Source organism: Ambystoma mexicanum, chromosome 5q, assembly GCF_040938575.1.
Source record: "Ambystoma mexicanum isolate Mex_15411 chromosome 5q, UKY_AmexF1_1, whole genome shotgun sequence".
Lineage (NCBI taxonomy): Eukaryota > Metazoa > Chordata > Amphibia > Caudata > Ambystomatidae > Ambystoma > Ambystoma mexicanum.
This window is the reverse complement of record NC_090933.1, coordinates 563,877,685-563,902,891: the sequence shown is the minus strand read 5'-3', so window position 1 is coordinate 563,902,891 and position 25,207 is coordinate 563,877,685. Positions and strand designations below refer to the sequence as shown.

Here is a 25,207-nt window from a genome sequence, read left to right as displayed (position 1 = left end):
GAAGGAAAGAAGAAGAAGAAGAAGAGAAGAAGAAAGAGCAAACACTCCGGAACAGCAACCAAGAACCGCAACAACAGAACACACCCCAACAGACAGGACCAAAAATAGAACCAACACTGAGAGAAGAGACAAATCCCTCTACCTAACTCCAGACCTCGCTGAGAACTTCTCATCAGACCGAACCAACGCACGCTAGAAGCAGAACCATTAAACAACCAAACAAAATCACAAAGAAGGATGAACAACACCAGAAACAACAAACACACGACCGAAGAGATAACACCTTACATCACTAAAGCTAGAAGAACTTTCGATCGACAATTACAACTCCTAGAAGACGAACCTGAATAAAACAAAAACCCAAGACAAAACCTAGAAGAACTATTCGAGGACGCCGACCACCCGAAACCTTCACCTCAACAAGATCAGAAGACGACCCTAACAAGAGGAAAAAGCCATACTAAACTACACCTCCAAACTCCACTGCAATCTAATAAACGCAAGATCCATGTCAAAACACTCTACAGAGATCTTTGACCTACTTGATTACAACGGCATTGACATCCTATTCATCTACAGAAACATGGTTGGACGACAACTACGAAATCATACTCCAAAGTTTCCTCCCAGCAAACTTCAAATACCTTCAAATAAACAGAAAAAACAAAAAAGGGGGCGGCATCGCAATAGCATTCAAAGAAAACCTAAAAATAAGAACAGACAAACCACTCAACACCCTCAACTGCAAATCCATGGTCATACACCTAACAGCGAGCCCAAAAAACCAATATCACATTCCTCTTGGTGTACATACCACAAACGTATGATGCATCCTTCGTCAAGAACTTCATAGAAGCCATCACCAGCATAGCCATCAACCACGAACGCCTAATCATCCTGGGGGACTTCAAAATCTGGTTCGCAGACATTCGCACCAACTCTCAAAACTCACTGATTGAACAACTTGCCACCATGAAACTTCTATAAATAGTAAAAGGGGCAACACACTCAGCAGGACACACCATAGACACAATTTTCGCAGAGGAAAAACTTATCACCACGGCACCACCAAGACAAATACTGTTTAGCGACCATCTCATCATCCCATTCGTGATCACTCTGCCTACTCAAGTCTGCATCCAACCTCATAAACTCACATCCACCACAAAAAGAAACTGGAAAGACGTCAAAGAAAGCAACCTGATTCAAGATGGCCGCCGGCAGTGACTAGACGCGCCGACGGCAGCTCCCGCACCCCAAGGCCTTCATTAGGGATCCATCACCCCCTGAAGGCATCCAGCGGCAGCGGAGGATTGGTGCGGCAGTGGGAGCGAGCTCGGGCAGCCAGCTGAGGAGGATTAGCGGGCGCCTCATAGCCGGAGCCCCGTGTTCGGCGACAGCGGAGACCTGCTCGGGCGGCCGGCGAGCGGCCCCCCGATCCGCGAGCGGAGGAGCCCGGCCCCCCGACCCGTGAGCAGAGGAGCCCGCGGAGGAGGAGGGTGCAGCGGAGGGGGTCGGGCCTGGCTGCGGCTGAGCCCGGCGGGTGAGCGTGCCTGCCCAGAGCGAGGGGCCGCCTCTGTGAACGGAGGTCGCGAGGGACGGCGGGCGGTCCCGCGGGCGGCTGCGTCCCCAGGGCGGGGACGGCGGGGACCGCCGGCGACCGGCGGAAGGAGCGGCCCCCCCGAGGAGCAGGAGAAGGCCTCCCGGCCTGCGACGGGGAGGTGAGGAGTGTCCGGAACCGGGGGGCAGGGGGAGGCGAGCATTGGAGGTGGCCCCCGGGTTGGTGGCTCGGCCCCGGTGCGGCCTGTTGGCGATCCCGGAAGCGCTGCTCGGGGATCGGGCCTGCCCCCCCCCCCCCATTTTGACCCGTGGACATAGCGCAGGCCCCCCGAGGGGGGGTGAGACCTCCGGGGCCCTTCATAAATTGGATAACCACCCCTCCTGGAAGAGGCAAACGATCCCTTGTGGCACCCGGGGGAGGAGCGGTGGACTACCCCGGGTGAGCTGGCGGGCTAACCCTGTTCCCTAATGCCCTCGAGAGCCAGGGGGAGAGCATCGCGCACCGGACAGAGGGGGGGGGGACCCATTGGGCACCCTTCCCTCCCTGTGGTCAGCAGCAATGGAGGCCGCCTGTGGAGAAGGCTCTGAGCAACATGAGGTGCCTGGAGCGGGAGACCGAGAGCCCTTGACAAGGGGGGACCTCAGAGGCGAGATGCAGGCCCTGGGAGAGAGACTTTAGCCAAAGCAGTCCAGGATCAGTTCCAGCTGCTGCGGTCGGACCTAAACACGGCCCTCGGAGAGCTGAAACAGGAGGTAGTTCAATTGGGCGAGAGGACTGATATTTTGGAGAGGGGCCTGCAGGAACTGGAAAAAGATGGCGCGGCCGCCGGAGAGGCGATCGACCGCCTCGACCTGGCGACCCGCAACTTAGAAACCCAACTAGAAGATTTGGAAAATAGATCGAGACGAGTCAATATCAGGGTGAAACTCCTTCCAGAATCAGTCACGGATAGGGATTTGAAGAGAGTGGTACAGAGCATTTATGTGGAGCTGTTAGGGGGAGATGACCCTGAGGAGATAGAGCTGGACAGGGTGCACAGAGTGGGCCGGCCTCTCCCTGGCCGGGATGCTAAGCCACGGGACGTTCTGGCAGCGTTCGCACGATATGTTCAAAAGGAGGCAGTGTTACGGGCGGCTAGACTGCGTGAACCACTGCTTTATAAGGGCCAGGAGATTGCTTTATTTCAAGACTTGGCCAACAGTACTCTGGTGAAAAGGAGGGCAATGCGTCCTGTTCTTGGGGCACTCTCGAAGAAGAATGTTAAGTACAAGTGGACCTTCCCGTTTGGGTTGTTGTTTGAATGGGAGGGCGCCCAAAGGAGGGCCACCAGTGTGCAGGAGGCAGCGAACATCATCAATCTGCCCCTTGGAGATGCGGGGGGGGGTCACTGGAAATGTTCGCCCGACCCCGGGAGACGGAATTAGACCGTGGACGTGGTCCACGGTGGGCGCCAGCTCTAAGAAGAAAATGTCGCAGAGGCGCCCACGGGAGGAGAAGGAGAAGCCCGATCAGGCAAAGGAGGGGGGTGGCCCCCGGTTCGGGGGGAGTCCGGTAGAGAAGGCGTGAAAGGATCTTGGATTTTGAAAAGGGGGTGGTGGGAAGAAAGCTATCAACGGTTTCGGGGAGGGGGCGGGGTTGCACCTCTTGGATCACGCAAGGACGGGAGTGTCCAGGGGTTAGGGGGGAGAAATGGAACGCCTTCCAAGTTGGGGGTCGGAAGGTAGGGGGACGAGCAGGGGAGGGTGGCCCAGGGGGGAATGGGGGGGGAAGGGGGGCGGGCAGGTATAGCACATGTCAGGGAAGCGTTACCCTTGGAACTGGGCTTCTGGTTGGCAACTCCCTGGGAAGGGGAGGGCGGGAGGGGAAGGGGTTCTGGGTCAGCTAGTAGGAGGGAAATTTGGCTGGGGCTCTCTTGGGCTACCCTGGCACATAAGTTGTTCATGGCCCGATACGCCCAGTTGTTACATTCAAGTGGCAAACACATAATGTGAGGGGACTGAATTCTCCCCTCAAGCGTGCAAAGTTGGAACACTATGTGAAATCCCATAAACCGGATGTACTGGCCTTGCAAGAGACCCATCTAAGGAAATGTGATCAAACCCGATTGAGGCTTAAGGGATATCCCCTGATATATTTTGCGTCAGGCCCCACGAAGAGGGGAGGGGTGGCTCTAGCCTTTAGCAGGAGGACAAATTTTCAGCCCCAGGAAGTTCTTAGGGATACCAATGGGAGGTATGTGGTGGTGAAGGGGACCGTAATGGGTTTGAGTTATACTATTGGGTCAATATACGCGCCTAATGTGGGCCAGGACCAATTTCTGCGGGACACTCTAAACACCATAGAGAACTTTGCTAGAGGCCAAGTGGTCCTGTTGGGGGACTTTAACCTGGCTTGGGACAGGGTTGGAGATCGATCTAGAGGTGGGGAGGGAGGCGGAGGTGCAGTTTGCCTCCCCCCAATTAAGGAAGAGATGGTCTGGGGCGGGCCTCCGGGATGTTTGGCGGTCTCTGCGGGGGAGCGAGGAGGGCTTCACATTCCTCTCTGATGTTCATAGATCCCAATCTCGAATTGATTATATTTGGGTCTCTGCTAGCTTGCTGGGGGCGGTGGAGGCGGTTGAGGTGGGCCCCCTGGGGATAGCCGACCATAAGGTTGTAGAAATGGTACTGAGGCTGGGGAGACGCGGACCAGGGGTGTGGAGTTGGAGATTTCCGGGAGAGCTCTTGAGGGGACCCTGGGATACGCAGTGAGTTGGAGGACAAAATTCAGGATTTCTTTGAGAGAAACGCGCCCTCCGACACGAGCCTGGGCATGAGGTGGGATGCTTTTAAGGCGACTATACGGGGAGACCTCATTGCCCTGCGGGCGGAGAGGAATAGGCGGCTGAGAGGGCTGGAGGCCCAGCTTGAGGGAGAGGTGGAGTCCGCCAGAGCCCAACTGCGTATTACCCCCCACGCGAAGGGCCTTCAGGGCCTATAGACTGGCGGAGGGCCAATTGGGGATTCTGAGGACTAAGAGCGCTGAAGGTGCCCTCCTCAGAATGAGGCAAACCTTTTATGCTAAGGCCAACAAGGCAGGCACTCTGCTTGCTCGCCTTTTGAGGGGGCAGAGGGATCAGAGAGTAATTACCGCACTTAAAGACCAGGGAGGTAGGCGTTTGACCCGGTCTGACGAAATAAGGGAAAGATTTGTGGAATTCTATGAGGCCCTATACTCCTCTCAGGATCCTTCCCCTCACTTACAGAGAAATTTCCTCGAAAATATACGTCTCCCGCAGGTCCCTAAGAACGTGGCTGAGGAACTGGGTGCCCCCATCTCGGAGGACGAGGTAAGGGCTGTCGTCACTGCTCTTCCCCGCAATAAGGCGCCGGGTCCCGATGGCTTTCCGGCCTCCTTCTATAAAGCCTTTTCTCATCTATTGGTCCCTCACTTGACCCAGCTCTTTAATTCGTTTAGCACGGGGGGTGGCATCTCCCGAACGATGGAGGAGGCTAAGATCACCCTAATCCACAAGGTAGGGAAGGATCCGGAGGATTGCACTTCTTATCGCCCGATTGCCCTTATTAACACTGAGGCAAAAATATTCACTAAGATTTTGGCAAGGCGGTTGGAGGGACACCTTTCTTCCCTGATCCATCAGGACCAGGCGGGTTTTGTCATGGGGCGACAAACAGCGGATAACATCAGGAGGGTAGCTCACCTCATTGAGAAATCCCGTAAATCAGATACCCCGGCGTTCCTGTTAGCATTAGACGCCGAGAAGGCGTTTGACCAGGTTGAGTGGTCCTTCTTATTTCAGGTTATGGAGAGGATGGGCCTGGGGGAGGGCATTATTAACTTGGTTGCAGCCAATTACAAAAACCCCACTTCACGCATATTGGTTAATGGAGAAGTGACTAGGCCCTTTAGCCTCCGGAGGGGAACGAAACAGGGATGTCCACTCTCCCCGCTGTTGTTCGCTATTTACTTAGAACCTCTACTATCGGCTGTCCGCCGGTCTCCGGAGATAGAGGGGATCCCATTTGGTGGTTGGCAGCATAGGGTGGCGGCTTTTGCCGACGACATGCTACTCACACTTACCAATCCGAGAAAATCCCTCACAGCATGTATGACATTATTAACTTCCTTTGGCGAAGTCTCGGGCCTTCAAGTTAACTTCCAAAAATCGGAATTGATGACCCTCTCCTTGGGAGAGGGGGAGGCGAGAGAGGTCAGGGAGCTGTCCCCTTTTAAGTGGAGCCCCTCTGGGCTGCGATATCTGGGGGTGCGGATCACCCCCTCCCTGGCTGGTTGGTACGGTGCGAACTACGAACCGCTTCTTTTGGCAATCCAGAAAGATCTACGAAGGTGGGGGGCCCTTCCGATCTCATGGCTGGGTAGGGGGGCGGTCCTTAGGATGGTGATACTCCCTCGGGTACTCTACCTTTTTCAGGCCATCCCCTTGAGGGTCCCGGAGAGTTTTTTCCGGAGGCTGGACGGACTGATTAGAGGTTTTGTCTGGGGGGGGGAGAAGATCGCGGGTTTCTAGGCAACTCCTCACTACTTCTAGGGATAGAGGCGGATTGGCCTTCCCCGACTTTCGTCGCTACCACGACGCGGCTCAGCTCCGAATTATTAGAGAATGGTTTGCGGAGGAGTATCAGAAACACTGGGTAAAGATGGATCGAGCGGTGGCTGGGCACCACTTGGGGGAGGTGCTCTGGCTCCCGAGACAGTTACGACCCTCTCATATCTACCTGAGCGACATCACAAAAAGTGTGGTTGAATGTTGGGATCGATCTGTATTACAATGGGGGATCACGACTTTTCCCTCTCCGTTCTCCCCTATCTTCCGCAACGGGGACTTCACTCCAGGGATGGAGGCGGGAGCTTTTTTGGTGTGGGAAGAGGGGGGATGTAGGATCATAAGGGACATGTTCACCGGGGGTAGAGTGAAAACGTTCCTGGAATGTAAAAAAGAATTTGGTCTAGGGGAAAAGGAGCGGCATCGTTACTTTCAAATCAGACACTGGGTGATGTCTCCGGCTGTTAGACAGGCGGCAACTAGAGATCTAACTCACTTCGAAAGGTTCCTAACAACCAATGAGGGCACTGGGGGGTTGATAGGGGCTCTATATAAACATCTCGAGAGAGGCACCCTGCGAACCACCTGGCCCTATATGGCTAACTGGGAGAGGTACACCGGGGTTCACTTGGAGCTAGCCGATTGGGAGAGACTCTGGGCGCGGATCCCTAAATTGGCAAAGGCGATCCAGGTCCGAGAAGTGTGGTATAAATGTTTGTTGGGTTGGCATTATACTCCCGTCCGCCTCCAAGCAATGAACCCTGCTGTTTCTGGGGACTGTTGGCGTGGGTGCGGGGAGAGGGGCACGGCTTCACATATCTGGTGGGATTGTGCTGCTATTCAGCCCTTTTGGGAAGATCTTAAGAAGGCCACAGCCCAGGCACTGGGAGGAGGATCCCTCCGACATCCATGTGACATCTTGCTGGGGAAAAGCGGGGTAGGAGTGGGGTTGGGGGCTAATGGGACAGGACACGGCTGGAGCAAAGCACCAACGATTTTTGTATTGGCAGCCTTATCCCTCATTGCGCAAAAATGGAAGAGCCCCGTGATCCCGTCGGAGCAGGAGTGGCTCAGGAAACTTTGGGACATTGTCTCTTTAGAGTGGGCTTCTTACGCAGCGGACAATAAACTGGAGACATTTCATGCGGAATGGGGGGAGACCCTGGAATTTCTAAAAGGGGACTTTAGAGAGCAATGGTGTCCGCAGAGACTTAAACTTTTGGACATTGGCGGATAGAAGCGGGTTCAGGGGAGATGAGAATGGGAATGGCTTTCTGGGTGCTGTACTTATGGGGGGGGGGTGGGGGGATGGGTTCTAGTTTATAATGGACTTTGTTGTTTATTTTCATTTATGTAAGCTGTTTACAATCCTGTTCTGAAAATGAAAATGAATAAAAAAAGAAGTTTAAAAAAAAAAAATAAGAAAGCAACCTATTCGAACCACTGGAGTTCACCAAACCCTCAACTACAGAACTAGAGCTAGCTGACCTAGATGGGAAAACGGAGATACTACACAAATGGATTGCGGATACCATTAACAAAATAGCCCCAGAAAAAACATTCACACCAACAAAAAAGAGAGCAATGGCAAAATGGTTCACCCCACTATTAAGCACCATGAAAAAGGAAAACAAAAAGATGGAACTGGAATGGAGGAAAAAATACAACCCAGACAAAAAAACACTGTTCCAGAAACAAATCTGCGCATACAAGAAGGAAATTCAAAAGGCAAAGAGAAGGCATTATGATGACAGAATCACAAATGCCACCAACACTCAAAAAGAAATGTTTATCATCATTAAAGAAATGAGAAACCCACCAAGATGTGACAACACCCCAATCCCCTCGGAGAAACTCTGCAACGACCTGGCAGACCATTTAAAAAAAAAATCATTGACATCCGACAAACCATTCAAAAGGGACCAACCAACAGCAACATACAACCAAACGAACCTAACTCAAAACCTCAGCACAAACTTAAAAACTTTCCTGAAATATCAGCATAGGCATTCGCAATGCTGGTAAAACACAGAAAGAAAGCTGGTTCACCCATGGATCCCTGTACCCCGGACATCTACAAATCAATCCTTTCACAAGGAACGCCATCAGAATATTACAGAAAACTTCTAAATCTATCACTAACAGGAACCGTACCGAGGATCTTCCAATCAGCTTACATCAAACCACTTCTAAAAAACACAAGCGGCGACGTAGATGACCTCTCCAACTACAGACCGATCTCAAACATCCCGTACCCGGCAAAACTCCTCGAAACCTACGTATACAAACTAACCCAAGAATATATTGAAAAACACCACCTACTAGACCAAGCTCAAGTCGGCTTCAGACCCACAAGAGGAACAGAAACAGCACTACTATCCATCTGGAAGACCTAAAAACTAACGCAGACTCCAACACAATCTCAGCCCTGATTCTGTTCGACCTCTCTGCAGCCTTTGACACTTAGCCATGACACCCTAACCAAAAGACTAGAAGACATAGGCATAACAGACACAGCACTACGCTGGACTAAATCATTCCTAGCAGACAGAACAGAAACAGTATGGATTAAACCCTTCAAATCCACCCCACGAGTTAACGACTGTGGAGTACCACAAGGATCCTCACTTTCACCACTGTACTTCATCTACCAAACCCCTGTCATCAGAATCTTCAAGAAACACATTAGATGCTACAACTACGCAGATGATACTCAAATCATCTACAAAATCAAAGACACCCAAGCCGATCATTCAAACGTAACTGACTGTTCAAAAGAAGTCTTCAACTGGAGGAATGCCAACAACCTGAAAATCAACCCAGGAAAAACAGAAATTATGAGCAAATCCAAAGACCAAGAGAACAAAACCGCTATCCCGTGGCCAACGGAAATTCGAACTGCACCATCATCGTCTAAGGTTGTAAAAAATCTGGGGGTCCTGATGCACAACACCCTAACCTTAGAACCGCAAATAAATGCAACAGTCAAGAAATTCTTCTTCCTCCTCGACACTGCAAGAAGAATCCTACCTTTCCTCTCCTTCACGCGCAAAACACTCACTATCGTCGCCCTCATCATGTCAAAAATCGACTATGCAAACAGCTTCTACCTCGGAATACCAGAATACCTCCTGAAGAAACTACAACGGATCCAAAATACAGAAGCCAGACTACTCAAACTGTCCAGAAGAGACCACATCACCCCTGCCCTAAAAACACTACACTGCCTCCCACTAAAACATCGTATCAACTTCAAAACAATGTGCATAACGCACAGGGCAATCTGCGGACAAGGAGCTGAATTCCTACAAAAGAAAATAACAATCTACAAACCAGCGAGAACCCCAGGTCAAGCAACGAAATCCGCCTGGAACTAAACCAACTGCCTTCTAGCACCTAGCCGCAAAAACCTGGAACAACATCCCAAAAGAAATAAGAAACGCCAAAGATCACCTAAAATTCAGGAAATTACTAAAAACCTGGCTTTTCAATACTACAGAATAAAAAAAAACGGAAACAGCAGAAAGGAAAGGAATGATTAAACCGAAAAGGACACTGACAGGCCCCCAGAACCGACTGAGAAGCACCAACGGCACCTGGACGGGTGTCACAGGGCAGAGTGGAACACAAGTGACACCCAGGGAGACGGAATCAATATCCCCAGCCAACCCTAAACCGACATCTTCAACCGCCCCTACCTGCTATTAGATACCACTGGGTTGTGGAACTTTAGAGAATAACTGAGGTGTGGACACTGGCAGGTGCACTGGCCATATAAGTGGGAGTGGGGAACATGCAGGGTTGTTGGGGAGGCTGCTGGAGGTGGCAGGGAAATGTGAATGGGCCTCAAATTCAGAACGGGCCCATACCGAACCAGAGGCACAGGGTGCACACACACCCCATCTGTGAGCGATTAGGCAAGCCCAACTCTTCAATTCAGGATAGATATGCCAACTAACCAATTCCACTAACAATTGTCCTCCTCTGCATACACCTATCAAACTCCAAACCAAACAACCACAAACCTACAGCACAACAAACCACACAAACTTCACTACACTGCAACAACAAAAACACACACAACAGTACACGACGTCTACTGGCCGCAAACACCCAGGCCCAGCCAATGGACCCACCGGGCTGAAGCCGCCAACAGCACTTCACTGCACTCTTGCACTTTTCCATCCTCCCCCCCCACTAACCCACCCTCCCTCCCTCTTTCAGAGCCGCCAGAGCACCACTCTGGTGATGATAGTGCGCGGTACAAATGGCCTTTAACATTAACACCCAGAGTGATGAACTTGAAAAACCAGGGAGAAACAAAGAAAAGTGATGTCGAAAAGTCCCCTAAGAGAACTGAATGAACTGTTGAAATAGCAACAAACTATTTGAAGATCCGATATTGAAGGGAGTCATTCTCCTGGTCTTTAATTAGTATAAGCGTTATATGAGTAATTTAGTTTGGATGGAGGACAGACATTTTCTTTGGACTGGAGAACAGACAACGAGCACCTTAGTTTTGTTAGGTAGGGAAACCCTTGGAATAGGGAAAGTTAGGCATTTTTTCATATAATTACTAATAAACCTCTTTTCAAATGGTAAACCCTGGTCTGTCTCCTCTTTCTGACCTACCCCTTGTGTCTGATCCGGAATTCCTTACCGAACATCCAGCTCATGATAGTCTGGTAGTACAGGTTGTGACTATGGGTAACAAGGCTAGTGCCTAGCCCTCTTAATCCAGTGACAGGAATAACAAGTGGACGTTCTAGCTGAAAATGTTCTTTTCCTCTGGCAGTATGGCACTAAAAGTGGTTAATGCTTCATATGCATTGTCTAAATACACACACACCTTGTGGTCTGTAATAGACAAACCTGCTGAGCACATTCCTAACATAATGGAAGACGTAAAGGAAGCCATGCGCCAGTCCCTTCAGTCAGGACTCAACTTGACCGACTGTGTCAGGATATCTATGGCAGTCATGCGAATAATCATATGCATTTTGACGGTTCACACCTTTTTGACCAAAAGCAGATGACCGGCGTCCGAGGCTCTGGCAAAGTCATTAGGGCGGCAATAAGGCACCCAGCCCTCAACCCAATACAAGGGCAATCCCTTTTGTTACTACAATTATGGACAGAAACGGGAAAAAACCTTTCGCCCAGCAGGGTCAGAGACACTTCTCTTGACCTTCCAGACGTAGAGGAGGTAAGACACAAGACAGCTTGCGTATCTGTCTCCTCCAGCGCGGCTCTTGCCGCAAAACCTCTTTAAAGAAATTTGCCATGCTTCACCAGTAGGGGGGCGTCTGTCATGGCATTTACAAGAATGGCACTCCATTACTTCATATGCATGGGGGCTTCAGGCAGTCTCTCAGGGTTACTGCCTCCCCTTATTAAAGCACGATCCAGATTGCCCCCCTTTTGACAGAACACCTCCTGTTCCAGACCCACTGCTCCTGGAAGAGGTTTCCTCTCTTCTGCCGAAGGGTGACATAGAGTTGGTACCTGTACAGGAAAGGAACAGGTGATGGCACTCCCACTATTTTTTGGTCCCAAAGAAGGATGGAGATCTGTGACCCATCTTGGACTTGAGGCGCTTGAACAAGTTCCTCAGGAAAGACATTTCCAAGATGGTAACCCTGTCGCAGATCCTCCAGGCCCTAGGCATATAGCATTGGTTTGTGTCACTCGACCTAGAGGACGCTTACTTCCCTGTGCCGATCCATGCAAAGCACAGGAAGTAACTGAGGTTCGTCATACGCAACACTCACTACCAGTTTCGTGTTCTGCCTTTCTGGCTTACCGCTGACCAAGGGTCATGACTAAGCTGCTGGTGTTAGTGGCAGCGAGTCTCAGGAAAGGAGAGGCTCATGTCTTTTCCTACCTGGATGATTGATTAATCAGGGCACGATCTCCGGATCAAGCCTTAGATCATCTCAATCGCAGCTGCCACCTCCTTCACAGACTGGGCTTCTGCCTCAATTTAAAGAAGTCTCAACTGGCACCTTCTCAAACGCTCCAATTCATCAAAGTGGCCCTGGATTCTCCCACAGGCACTGCTTTCACAGAAGGCTGTACACATTCTACAGATGGTCACTGACTACCAGAAACCACATTATCTGCCAGCCCTAGACTTCCTACGGTTGATCTTGAGGGGAAAGGCATACCCAAGAGTGGGTGGAATATGTCCAATAAGAGAAAAAAGGCAATATGTGGCTGCAATTTTTGTCAGCATCAGATGGAGGTAAAAATCCTTAGGGCCAGGTGAGTATCACATTTGTATATCCCCTAGCACACAGAATAAAATTCAACCATAGGAAATATCAACTTTGGGATGCTTTTCCCTTCCCACTCTCTCTGGTAGGGGGTGTGGCAGGGTAAGCCGTGTCTAATGTTCATGAAGCATGATCATGCTGATATATTTCATGATGTCTGTGATTGAAGTAAGAAGATCCTTAATCTTAACATGTTAAGGTGCATTTTGTGCACCTTTTGCATATTGAGTTTTCAAGATGAGGATCATATTCATCAAAACATGTTAACAAATAATACATGCATATGTTATTCTGCTTCGTAAACAATGGCCTGAGTTAGCATACTATTCCTCCCTACGTTCATCTTCTACATGTTTATATGTATTCATGTTTTTATTAAAATAAGGGTCTATCTAAAAATTAATTCTTCCTTTATAGCTTCCGGTGCATCTCGAAGGCCTTGGGTGTTAGGAAAGGTCATGGAAAAGGAATATTGTCAAGCAAAAAAGGTAAGAAAATCTCTTTTTAGGATCCTCAAACTAAACAGGAGCCCATTGATCAAGTCAAACCTCCTGCTATGGTGCACACATGATCTCTTTACTAATGTACTGCTAAGTTGAACAAGGCTTAGGTTGAAGCCTTGTAGTGATGTTTCGGTACCCTCTTCTACCTACCCCAGAAGCGGTTTGCTGTTCTGATATTGAGAAATGATTCCCTAAAATCCAACATGAACATTTTTCTAGTTTTATGCCGTTTGCTTTTTTATCACTGTGTGGAATATCATACTTAATATTAGTTGTGCTGCCCTTCAGCTTTTTTTTCATGTTTCATATTCTGATGAGCAAGACAAAATGTACGATTGTACCTACTAGCTCACATGACAATGCAAAATAAACTATTGTTGGATTTACATCTTAAAACCTCCTTCTACCTTCTGTGTTGCCTTGGAATCCAATAAAAATGTTGATGTATGCAATAGCTGTTCATCTATTTAGTAAATGTTGTACTGAATGTATATTATTAATGGTGCAAAAATCAAACATAAACCTTACTGCCAGTCTTTGTTTTTTAGAATTCTTTACATAACAGAAACCAGACATGGCCCATTGCACCTGCCACCCCGCCTCGCCACCTCTTTGAAAACGACCTTTCACCCAGTACACCTAAACCCCTAGCTCCCTCCAGACACGACCCACACTCAACAACTCGCCTGACTCCACACACCACATGTGCGCCACTCACCCCCCACACTCCCTTCCTTGATCAACCTCTCCACATCTCACGAATAGCTACCACCGCCCGCCTACTCTTCCTGCTCCCCAGCAACCCAACCCACTCACCCCCCTCAAAGAACACTTGTGTCCCGAACCCCCACAACCACCCCTCGTTCAGCCACAGCCACCCAAACTGTTCTGACCACACCTTGCATCGCAACGACTGACTGCCTCCCAATCCAACCAAGCCCTCCCAGCCACGATTGTCAGGAAAACCGCCACGCCTCAGGAAGTCACCTGCCTCCTTTTCAATGCCCGCTCCGTGGCTAGAAACAGACACAGCATGTTTGACCTCCTATCCTCTGACAATCCTGACCTCCTTTTCTACAAGGAAACTTGGTTCTTTGATGACTTTGCACAAGTCGCGCACAAGGCTTTCCCCCCAGGCTTCTCGCTTATCTCCCACATCAGACCTTCCAGAGGTGGCGGAGTAGCAATCCTCTATAAACCTCATTTCACCATCTCACTCACCAAAAGCAAGCCATGCAATGCGAACTGTGAATCCCTTCTAGTATACTCTCTCTACTGTCAACACTCACAGCTTCCTACTCATATACAGACCCCCACCCCCCAGGATATGACAGACATTTTGCTAACAATCTCTGTGACTCGCTAGCTACCATTCAGGTAAACCACTCAACACTCACACTACTGGGGGACTTCAGTATTTGGTTTGATGTGCCAAACAACTCCATGACCCAAGCCCTGGTCGGCAGTCTAGAGGTACTCAACCTTTACTGACATACCACAGGTCCGACCCACTCTGGAGGTCACACCCTTGATGCAATCTTCAGCTCCTATGATCTCGTCTCTGTATCTAGTCCCAAAACGCTCATCTGGACAGACCACTCTACCATCCCTTTCTCTATCCACACTCAACCCACTCCTCCCAAGGCTCACCCTGCTCCCACACATGATCAAAAATGCTTGAACAAAGTCAAGGTACTCCCTGACCTTGCTGAAGCCCTGCAGCACAGTCTCCCAGCACCGCCAACCTCAGGTAGACCGTTAACCATCAAATTCTATGACTCCTAGCTTAATTAATCAGTACGTCCTCTCACCCTGTCACGGCCCGCTGCCTCTCGCAAAGGACCGCCCATCAAATGGTTCAAGCCCCACCTGAAGACCTTCAAAAGCCAAAATCACTCTGTTGAGCGCAAATGGCGAACGTCCAAAACCCCTCTCAGCAGATCTATGTCCGCCCACCACCACCGTAATTACAAATCTGAGATCCGAAAGGCCAAAAATGCCTATTACAATAAATGAATCCTGAAAGAAAAGTCATACCTCTTCCCCCTGGCAGACTTGGGCGAGGAAAGAATCGAAAATCTCCCTGCTGTGGCCCTCCAGTGGAAGACCACCTCATTCAAGTACCTGGGAATCACCATCCACCGAAACCCCAAAGTAGAACACACATTGAACACGGTGAGAGCTAGAGAGGGCCTAGAAAAATCAATGTTCTTCTGGAATAAATTACCACTGTCAGTTGCAGGGAGGGCTGGGCTCCTCAAAATGGTAGCATTGCCCTGGCTGTTGCACTGCTTTAGCAATGTTTCATTCAACGTCCCCCCATTATTTTTCAGGGATCTGGACAAGCTCTGTAGACAATTCCTCTGGCAAAGGGGAAGGCATAGAGTCGTACTACAAGTACTGCAGAGACGTATGAAAAGGGAGGCCTGAAAATCCCGAATTTCGAGCTGTACTTTTTGGCTGGATAACTGCGACATGTAGTGAAATGGATGGCAGATGAGATCACGACGGACACTCGACTCCTACAACCGGCCATCCCACAAATGCTCCTTAGAGACCTATTCTGGGCCCTGACAAGCACAACATAAAACTGCCCCTACTTAGTGAAACTTGGGATTCAGATTTGGAAACGGGTCTTCAGGACAACGAAGATAATGGATCAGATTTCCCCCCAGATTCCTATAGCAGCGACGATGGCGTGCAGACCCTGGGGTCAAACGGAAATAAAAATTGGGTGGGAGCCCTGCAGAGAAGCCACATTTGGGGATATGTTAAATGACCAAGAGTTCCTGAGCTTTGCCGAACTGCAGGAATCTACGGGACTGCCCGCTGGACAGTTTCTACTACATAGAGCAGTGATGGAAAGGCTCACGAAAAGATGGCCCGACATCAAGAACCAAGTAACAGAATATGAAACCATAGAAAACCTACTAAATGTCGCTGAAGGGGGCCACGAAATCTCGAGGCTTTATGAAACATTGCTGGACTGTACATCCAACGAAGAGCTGAGATTCAAGGCGAAGTGGGAAAACGAGCTGGTTGTGGAATTCAAGGACAAGTCATGGGAAAATATAATTCACTACCACAAAAAGGTCTCCAGAAACGCCACACTACAACTAATACAGTTTTACATCACCAACAGACCGTACCTCACACCTGAGGTGCTCTCGAAGTTCAAGAGAGCAGGGGCTAACGAATGCCCTAAATGCAAAGAAACAGGTGCCGAAATGACTCGCATGTTTTGGGGGTGCTGGAAAATACAACTCTTTTGGACACAGATAGCTACAAAGGTGGCTGAGGCAGGTATAGACTTGGACATACAGATCCTGGTGTGATGCATTCTGGGTGGATATAGGAGAAGTGGAAAGAATAAACCACTGAATAAGCTAAAAGGCCTGATGTACATACTAGCAAAAAGGTGTATTGCCATGGGATGGAAAAGTATCAAAAGCCCAAGTGCAGTATTGTGGTGGGGAGACCTCCAGAAATGGATAACGGCAGAATCTGGAGCTTGGCAGAACGCATTACAGGAACAGAAACTAGACAACAGTGATGATCTGCAACAATGATAAGTGCTCACAGTGCCTTTATTCAATCCGAGGAACGAAGACACTACCATAGATGGCAGCTTGTAATCAGAGCCGTGGAACAGCAGACTTAAAACACAGACTGTGGTCTTGGGAGGAAGGGGCGAGGGAGAAGGGGTTAACGCATAAGACTGCTGAACAATGTTTCAATGATGATAACTTGGTTTGTTGGTATTGTTATGAAAAAATTATTATTATTTTTTTTTTTACAATAACTGAATCCTGAACTGTCGCAACGGCAGCAAAGAGCTCCACAGGATCGGCTCCAAATTTGTGAAATCCTTCTGCACCTCTGTCCTGATCACACCCATGCAAACGTTCTGCAACTCCCTCTCCCTGCATTTCTACAACACATCACTAGGCAGGAAGACAACCCTTCATACCAAACTTTCTACCCTCACCCCCTGCTCTACACCTACCCCTCCTGACTCCACTGCTCGACTGCCGCAATGCCATCTTTCTCTTCTTTCAACCCCATCTGGAGAGACGAGTTCCTTGATCTACTATCCAGCAGCAGACCCTCCAGATCGATCCCCCCTTAACTCCTGTCCGGCCTCCCTTCTGAAAGAAATATTTGCCTCCAAATGTGCAGGAAAACAAGCAATGTCCATTCTTAATCACTCCCTCACCTCTGGCATCTTTCCCGAGGCCTTTAAAATAACGTATGTCAAACCTCTTCTGATAAAGGCATCTCTTGACCCCCTTGAGCCTAAGAATTACAGGCCGTTTTCCAATACCCGATTTCTGGCGAAACTCATTGACCGAGCTGCATGCTCTCAGCTCAATGGTTTCATAGAATCCAACAACCTACTTGCCCCGCTCAATCAGGCTTCAGGCCTCACCATGGAACAGAAACCATTCTGATCTCAATCTGGGATGATCTCAAGCTCTCGGAGTGCCGTGCAGCGCTGATTCTCTTTTATTGGTCAGCCGCCTTTGACAACGTTAGCCATTCTATCCTACTTGACTGACTCCACTCTCCAGGAAGCTGAGGCTCAGCACTCAAATGGATTGCCTCATTTCTCAACAACAGGAAACAAATCACCCTCCTCTCCCCCTTTCTCTCAACCACACACACCGTGAACACTGGAGTACCACAAGGTGTCTGCCTCTCTGCTCGCCTTTTCAACCTCTATCTGACCATTCTACCAGGTATCATCCACGCACACAAGCTCACCTGCTACAACTACACTGATGATACCCATATTATCCTGAGAATTCCCAAAACAAACTTCAAGCCATGACCCAACCTTGAAGCTTGCCTCAGAGACATTGACCGATGGATGGCAAGAAACCACCTCCTTCTGAACCCAGATAAAACTGAGATCATGGTGAGTGGCAACACTGCCCTACTCCTGCAACCACTCCCTTGGCACCCTCCCCTCCTACTTCCGAAATAGTAAAAAATCTTGAATGCACTATGAACTCTGGCTTGACCCTCTCCCATCAGATCATTAATGTATCAAAATACTGTCACTACCACCTCAAGCTCCTAAAATGCGTTTTCCCTTACCTCAACTACCCCAACAGACTTGCAGCTATTATGTCCACTGTTATGTCGGCATACCAACTTAACAAACTCCAAAGAGCCCAAAAAGCTGCCGTCTGACTCCTTCTTGCACTGGGAGACAGGGATCACAATTCCCCCACTCTCCACATCCTTCCCTTGCTCCCTGTTGGACAAAGAGCCACTTTCAAAATCCTATGGATAACCCACCAAGCTATGCACAAGACTGACCCAGCATACCTAAAAGAGAAGATTACACTCTACCACCCATCACGCTCCGTAAGGTCAAGCATTGCCCTCTTACTAGTGATTCCAGCCTCCAATTCAACCAGGATAGGAGGGTCCGCCTGAACCTTAGCTCCAACTCTGTGGAAAACTCTCCCCCCTCACATTCGACACACCCAAGACTACATGGCCTTCCGTAAAGCTCTTAAAACCTGGCTTTTTCCGTAAACCATGATTAGGACCATCTAAGGCCGCCAAAACTCACCAAAATTATGGAATCATGAGTTCAATGATATAAAATTGGAAAGTAATTACAGCCGGCCAACATGTGTTCCTAGGGATACCGAGAGACGGGACCACAGAAAGCAACCAACAAGGCGGATTTAGGAACTGTGAGGCCACAATTGGCAGCCTTGGTGTCCTGCAGGCTCTAGGCTGTTCATCTGCCGACTCTCTGCTTCCCGATGCTACTAGACAGGCCCAGCAGCCTCTCATGCCATCAAGTCGATCATACCCATTCACTCCCTACCTTGCCCAACTACACACCTAAGATACAAACCCTCCCAAGGCACCAAAACAACCGGGTTCTACAATGCCTCTGTCCAGCCTGTCCTTTAGCACCACTGCCCTGGTAGGGCTACATGACTGCGAGATATATCCTGACCTATATCCAGTGTCCTGCCAAGACCTACCCTGTAACCCACCATAAACCACAACCAGCGACCCAGAAAATTGACTCTCTGACACATAGTGCGGAGCCTAATGAACAATGACCTCTGACAGGGCAAATCATAACTCACTCCGGTCCAACCTGTAAATCTACCTCAGAGTACCGCTAAAGCGAAACAGAAGGATGATCACTGCCAGCTCATCCAGACCCAGAAAGTAACCTGGAACATTGGGCTTCTAAGAGTACACCATCCACTCCTACCTCTATGCTCACTCGCCACTTTACACCAACAAAAAATAGAGCGCAGCTATACCCCTCGATCAATTTCGACATAGCTGCACACATACAAACAATTTCTCCATGAACACCTCAACAACCTGTTAGAACGCAGTTATACCCCACGAAAAAATCGGCCTAGCTGCACAGATAAACGTCCTACACAGGCCTAATGCCGCCAGAATGCAGTCGCAGAGACCAACCACCTGATTGCACACATTCGACTGATCTCTCACTACCACCACACCTAGTGTTAGGATGCAGCCACCATTATGCAAATCACACTGGCTGCTCACATATTGAATGCACCCAAGAACTGTATTCTACCCTACTTTCTTGACTGACCTGGGCTACGGTCCCCAAAGGCGTTCAACCCACATTCGCTTTGAGATCATACCAATAATATATAGGGTGCTATATAAATGCCAAATAACATAACATAATATAACATGCCCTACCCAGGCCACAAACAATTTCATTTATCTATTCGATATTATGGAGAAATCCACACGACCCATGAAGTGGATGGCATTTTTTGTATTGAGAAAAAATGGCGATGCATAAAGAAACACTACCAGCACTGTCAATGTGCCTTTTGTAACAGTGCAAGCAAGTAGCAGTTTCACTTTTTTAATATCTCAATGCTTCCCGAGCAAGTAAACTCTGGGGTGCGGCTTTGGGAACCCCAACTGGGTGCAGTAATCTAAAAAAGCATAATCAGTCTCAGCAAAACTCTAATTCTAATGGATTCTTCTCCCGCGGGTGCCTCATCTAGGATGCAGCTGTTCTTCTGAAATCTTTCTGCCGCCTCTACACGCCCCGCATTAGACATGATGTCACGCTCAGTATATATAGCAGTGCTGCACCTCGTGACCTTTGTTCCTTTTTTCCATGCACTCTGTTCACTACTCAGGAACACTCTGGTTGAGCTTCTATTTTTTCTAAAACGTCACCATGCCTATGCCATCAAAAGCCTCAAGCTTCAAGCGGTGTGCAGGCAGATGTCGGTCTCGAATCCACACCGAATTTGTCTATACCGCTTGGGCGAGCAAATGACACCCACGAGTGCGGATCATGCCTGTCCATGCACCTGAAGGCCCCCTGAGAAAGAGCGGTGAAGATCTTCTCATTCATCCACAAGGCGAAGGGTGAGGCTCCACGGTCTGGGTCAAGGTCACACAGCATGGAACAGCCCCTCAATCAGGCGGCTCCACGAAAGGAAAAGAAGCGGCATCGGAAGAGGTCTTGTTCTCTGAGTGAGTCCTCACACTGACATTCATATTCCTCTTTGAAGAGCAGCCACCACTCTAGGGAGTCCTTGCTGGACATCTTGGCCAAGGTGCCAGCAACTCTTGCCTCGGCAGCTGTGGTGCAGGCAATGGTGCAATCAGCTTTGACTATGGCTCTGCAAGGTCCCACTGTCTATGTTGCAACTGGCAGAGTGCTGTGATGAATCCAATGGAGCCATCACGGATCCCCTGGCGGTAACCTCCTCCCACGTGGCGAGGGGAAGGCTGCTGCTACATGATCCTTAGCCTGGGGGTGGTTATATGAGGGAAGATCACATGGAAGGAGGCACCTACTGGGGAGATGTTATGACTCCATTGGATGAGTCACAGTGTTCCCCCGTTCCCCATGAGGAAGGCCCTCTGATGCCTGAGTTCTAGTCAGGACCCCCCCTGTGACGAAACAACTTCCAGGGCACCAGTGGTCCAAGGATGAATATGAGTGTCTAAACCATCCATCAGCTCCACACCTCTAGTACAGGATCCAAACAGATTGGAAATACACGCAAATTATAAACCTCCTTGTCCAATTTTGGTAATGTGGATGTAACGGCAGGCTCATCTCCGAAAAGGTTGTGGTTTGTTGGTTAGTTGCAACACAGCGAAAATTCAATTTATTACCCAATGATAAAAGGGTCTCTCCAGTCAAGGTTGCATACAAATATCTATTATCACAACAGACAGTTCTAACACACTACAAAATACAACCCACCCTGTAAAGGAATGCAGAGGACAGACCATTTCAAAGAAGGAAAAGGGATGCACTCTGGATACTGACATGAGGGTAGTCTGTATAATAGATAATCGCAACAGTTCAAGGATACATGGTTTCAGCTCAAAGGGAGCAGTGGGTCGTAAAATGTCTCTAGGGGCCTTGAGAGAAGGACCAGGGGGACAGAACCACCATGTACCTTGTGATTGTAGGTTTTTTTGGTGCTCGACAGGGTCGAGTTGGTTGCATGGGGCTTTACAGCTTCTACGACAGTGTTCAAGACTGTTAGACATGCCTTCGAAAGTCAAAACCTTTTTGGAGCTATGTCTGGCAACGCCCTCCAGAATGTCCAATCATATAAAGCGTCTAAATCCGTGAGGCTAGCAGTCCAGCGGTCTTCCACACTGCTGTCATCTCAGGGCAGGGGTCTTTGTCCCTTTGCCCCAAGGGGCCATTGTCAGTCTGCTCTGGGTAGAGGGAAAAGCAGGTGCTTCTCAAGAGACAGACAAAGGGGTTCCCAGCAGGGGACGGGCCTGGCAGTGACCGATGTCCCTGCCGCACCCCAGGTCGCCAAACCTCAGTAACGGTCTTTGCCACTGGTCACTGGTGGGGAAGGCTTTTCTTGTTCACTCCAGAATGGTCGAAGACCTCGTCTGACACTTGCACCTTTCAGGCCCTCAAACATGGCCCTCAAACATGGATATTGCCGTCCATTCCTTCAGTACCCTATGGACTATGGTCCTGTGGCCACCCCTTCTGTCTTGGGACCTCATCCTCCTAGAGGAGGTCCGCCAGCTTCTGTCAAAAAGCGTGATCAGGATAGTTCCATGCTCATAAGAGGGAAGGGGTGGTACTTCACCTATTTTGTGGTGCAGAAGAAGGATGGAGGCTTGCGTCCCATTATGGATCTGCGTCTACTGAAATTGTTCCTACACAAGGACGCATTCAAAATGGTTACTCTAGCCCCAGATTCTGCAAGCCCTCGGCCTGCAGGACTGGGTGATTTTCCCTGGAGCTTCACAATTCCTACTTCCATGTGCTAGTTCATCGGAAGCAGCAGAAGTGGGTCAACACCATTGCCAGTTAAAGTTCCTGCTGTGTGATCTTTCCTGAGCCCCTTCTCCCAGGGTTTTCACCAAGCTGCTGGCAGTGGTAGTGGTTCGCCTCAGGATGTAGGACATTCATGTCTTTCTCCAGCAATGGATATTTCATAGATTCATATGCTTGAATATTCCCAGTCCTCAGACTGTGAATCCTTGGTAATTTAAAATATATATATATATATATATATATATATATATATATATATATATATATATATATATATATATATATATATATATATGTTTTCCTATAAGGAAAAAAAGCAATACAAAATGCCTATTATGTCTGAAAAGGCACTCACTTGCGTAGTCCCTCCACCTCACTTTGGTCCTATATGAGCCCGAACAATGAGGTGCCAGGGCTTAAGCTGTGCCCCGGGGAGCCATCTTCACATTTTTCACTGCATTCTGTAGCAAAGGGCACTCCTCGTCAGCTCTCTGATGTTGGTAAAAATCTACTTCACTTCCACACGGTTTTTGCACAGTTTTCTGTCTGTAAGGTACCCTCACAGTTTCCTGGGCACATAAAACCTTTTTTTTTTAAACTGTTTATTTGGCAAACTTAGCAGAGCACAATAGGTTACATTTAGCTTTCAAAGTAGGCAGAGATGCATAAATACACAAATTTGCAGCAGGTACCAGATAGGAGGTGACTGAAGTGTATACATGACTGTTCTCGCTGGGGATTCTCAACAAGTGGCTTTTCCTTGTTTTTTAGTACATAGTTACCCATCAGGGGAAAGGTTACATAGGTAGGCTTGAAACTCCGACCACACATTGCTAGGCCGGGATGTGGGGGTTAGCAACTTGGTATGCATCTCCTCGCAGCTCTGGGCCCAAATTAGTGCAGCAGCCAGGTTTTGATGTGGGCTGGTGCGGTCTGTTTCCATCCCTGAAGTATTCATCTCTTGGCGATCATGCAACCTATATTTACAAATGTTCGGAGTCTCATGTTCGGTATATTGTCCCATATGCCAAGTAAGACTCCCATGGGGGAGCGCTCAAGAGGAGTGTCCACAACGTCAGATAGGGTCTTTAGTACATTGTTCCAGAAGTCGAGCACAAGACCAAAACATATGCATGTGGTAAGCCGGGTTGGATAGGCATCTAGGTCAAGGGTGCACTGTGTCTTGGCAGTTCTACTAAGTTTTTGGGGCGGGTAATACAGTCTATTCAGCAATTTGTATTGCATGCACCGGAATCAAAAATTTAGAGCGACCTGCTTAGTGTGTGCACACATGGGTTTCCATTGGACTTCATATAGGGCCTCCCCCAAGTTCTTGGACCAACTATCGCGTGCCTCCGGGGTCGGAAGGGGTTATTTGTTTAGGAGCATTTTATATAGTGTTGAAAGTATTCTGCGGGTGCTGCTGGAGTTGGCAGTGTACACAACCTCTTCGGTTTCTGGAGGTTCCAGTGGATAGCATGGCCAAAGTGCTTGTACGGTTGCTCGTATCCTATAATATAGCATACATTCTACCCCTGAGCCGGTGTGTTCATGGCACCATGTTTGAGGAGTGATGAATTTCCTGTTTCGAAACAGATCAGCAAGTCCTTTGTAGCCGAGCCGTTCCCAGTGTGCTGTCAGTGCGGTGTCCCAAGTGGGATTAAGCCCAGGGAACCTCCACAGTGGTATCCATATATAGTATGGATATGTCTCAGGGTTGGCAGGTAATACCTGGTCCAGGTCAACAGTGTAGAGGAGGGTGGGTAGAACGGCCAGTCTTTGTGTTTGAGGTCTAGGACGAGTGTCCTGTCTGCCGCCTATCGCTCAAGTTTGACATGGGGTGGTTGTGACTTTTCCACGTACCAGTGGAAGGCATGTTGGGCCTCTGCAGCTATCCAGTATAGTTTGAGGTTGGGGGCAGTAAATCCCCCCTGTCGTATGGGGCGGGTTGGTGTCCTGTCAATTGGTCGACTGCAATTTGGTCGACACCATTTGGTCGAATGCCAAATGGTCGAATTTTTTTTTTATTATTTATATATGTGTTTTGTGGGTTTTCGTGTGGGGAAAAAAATAAAAAAGAAAAAAAAGGGGGTTGGGGGGGGGGGACCCCCCAAAAAAAACCAAAAAATGGGTAAAAAAAAATAAAAAAAAAAATTCGACCATTTGGCATTCGACCAAATGGTGTCGACCAAATTGTCTGTCGACCAAATGTTTTCGACCATTTGACTGGTAACCGGGCGGGTTATGTCTAACCATTTCTTTCGGACCGCACCGGAGTACCACAGGAATTGCGCACAGAGTCCATGGGGTTTAGAGAAGAAGGGCTTGCCCGGCCAAACCGGGATATTCGCAAATAAAAGAGTTTTGGCACTATGATTATTTTTACTAGGGAGAGTTTACCAGCCATCGTGAGTGGGTGAGCTCGCCATCTGGTCAGCTTGCCCGTCCCATAGTTTTCCTTCCAGAGGCAGGGCTTCGCCCCCGACACCCTGACTCCAAGATATTGAATCCCCATGGGGAACCAGCAGAGAGGATATATCCCTCTAGGTTGCTTGGTCCCACTAGTGAGTGGGAACATCTCTGATTTGGTATAATTTATTGTCAAGCCGGAGAAGCCCCCCAGGTGAATCTATCCTGGAGGATTGGATCAGGATTAGTTTGGGGTTCCCTTACATAAAGCAGAAAATCATCCACATATAGCAAGACTATATTGGTCGTGTTATTCATGCAGATTCCTCAATGTCTGTGCCGGGTGCAGATCATGTCTGCCATCGTTTCGATGGCTAGGGAAAAGAAGATCGGAGAGAGTGGGCAACCCTGCTGTGTGCCCCTGCTTAGCCCAAAGGGTTCGGATTTACGAGAGTTCACTCGGACCGTGGCTGTGGCGCATGTATACAGGAGTTTAACACAGCAAAGCATTTCGGGACCGATACTCAACTTTTCCAGAACCTCCCACAGACATTCCCACAAAACCACGTCAAATGCCTCCTG

General features: G+C 48.9%; 1 protein-coding gene across 3 annotated transcripts in view; it reads left to right on the top strand.

Annotated features, from left to right (window-relative positions):
* The window catches only part of RB1CC1 (RB1 inducible coiled-coil 1), a 1,537,866-nt gene that overhangs the window by 1,459,371 nt on the left and 53,288 nt on the right, over positions 1-25,207 (top strand). For all 3 annotated transcript variants that reach the window (XM_069621043.1, XM_069621041.1, XM_069621042.1), the window contains exon 22: positions 12,818-12,888. In XM_069621043.1, coding sequence (XP_069477144.1) covers positions 12,818-12,888 — 71 coding nt within the window. The remainder of the gene's footprint in view (positions 1-12,817; positions 12,889-25,207) is intronic.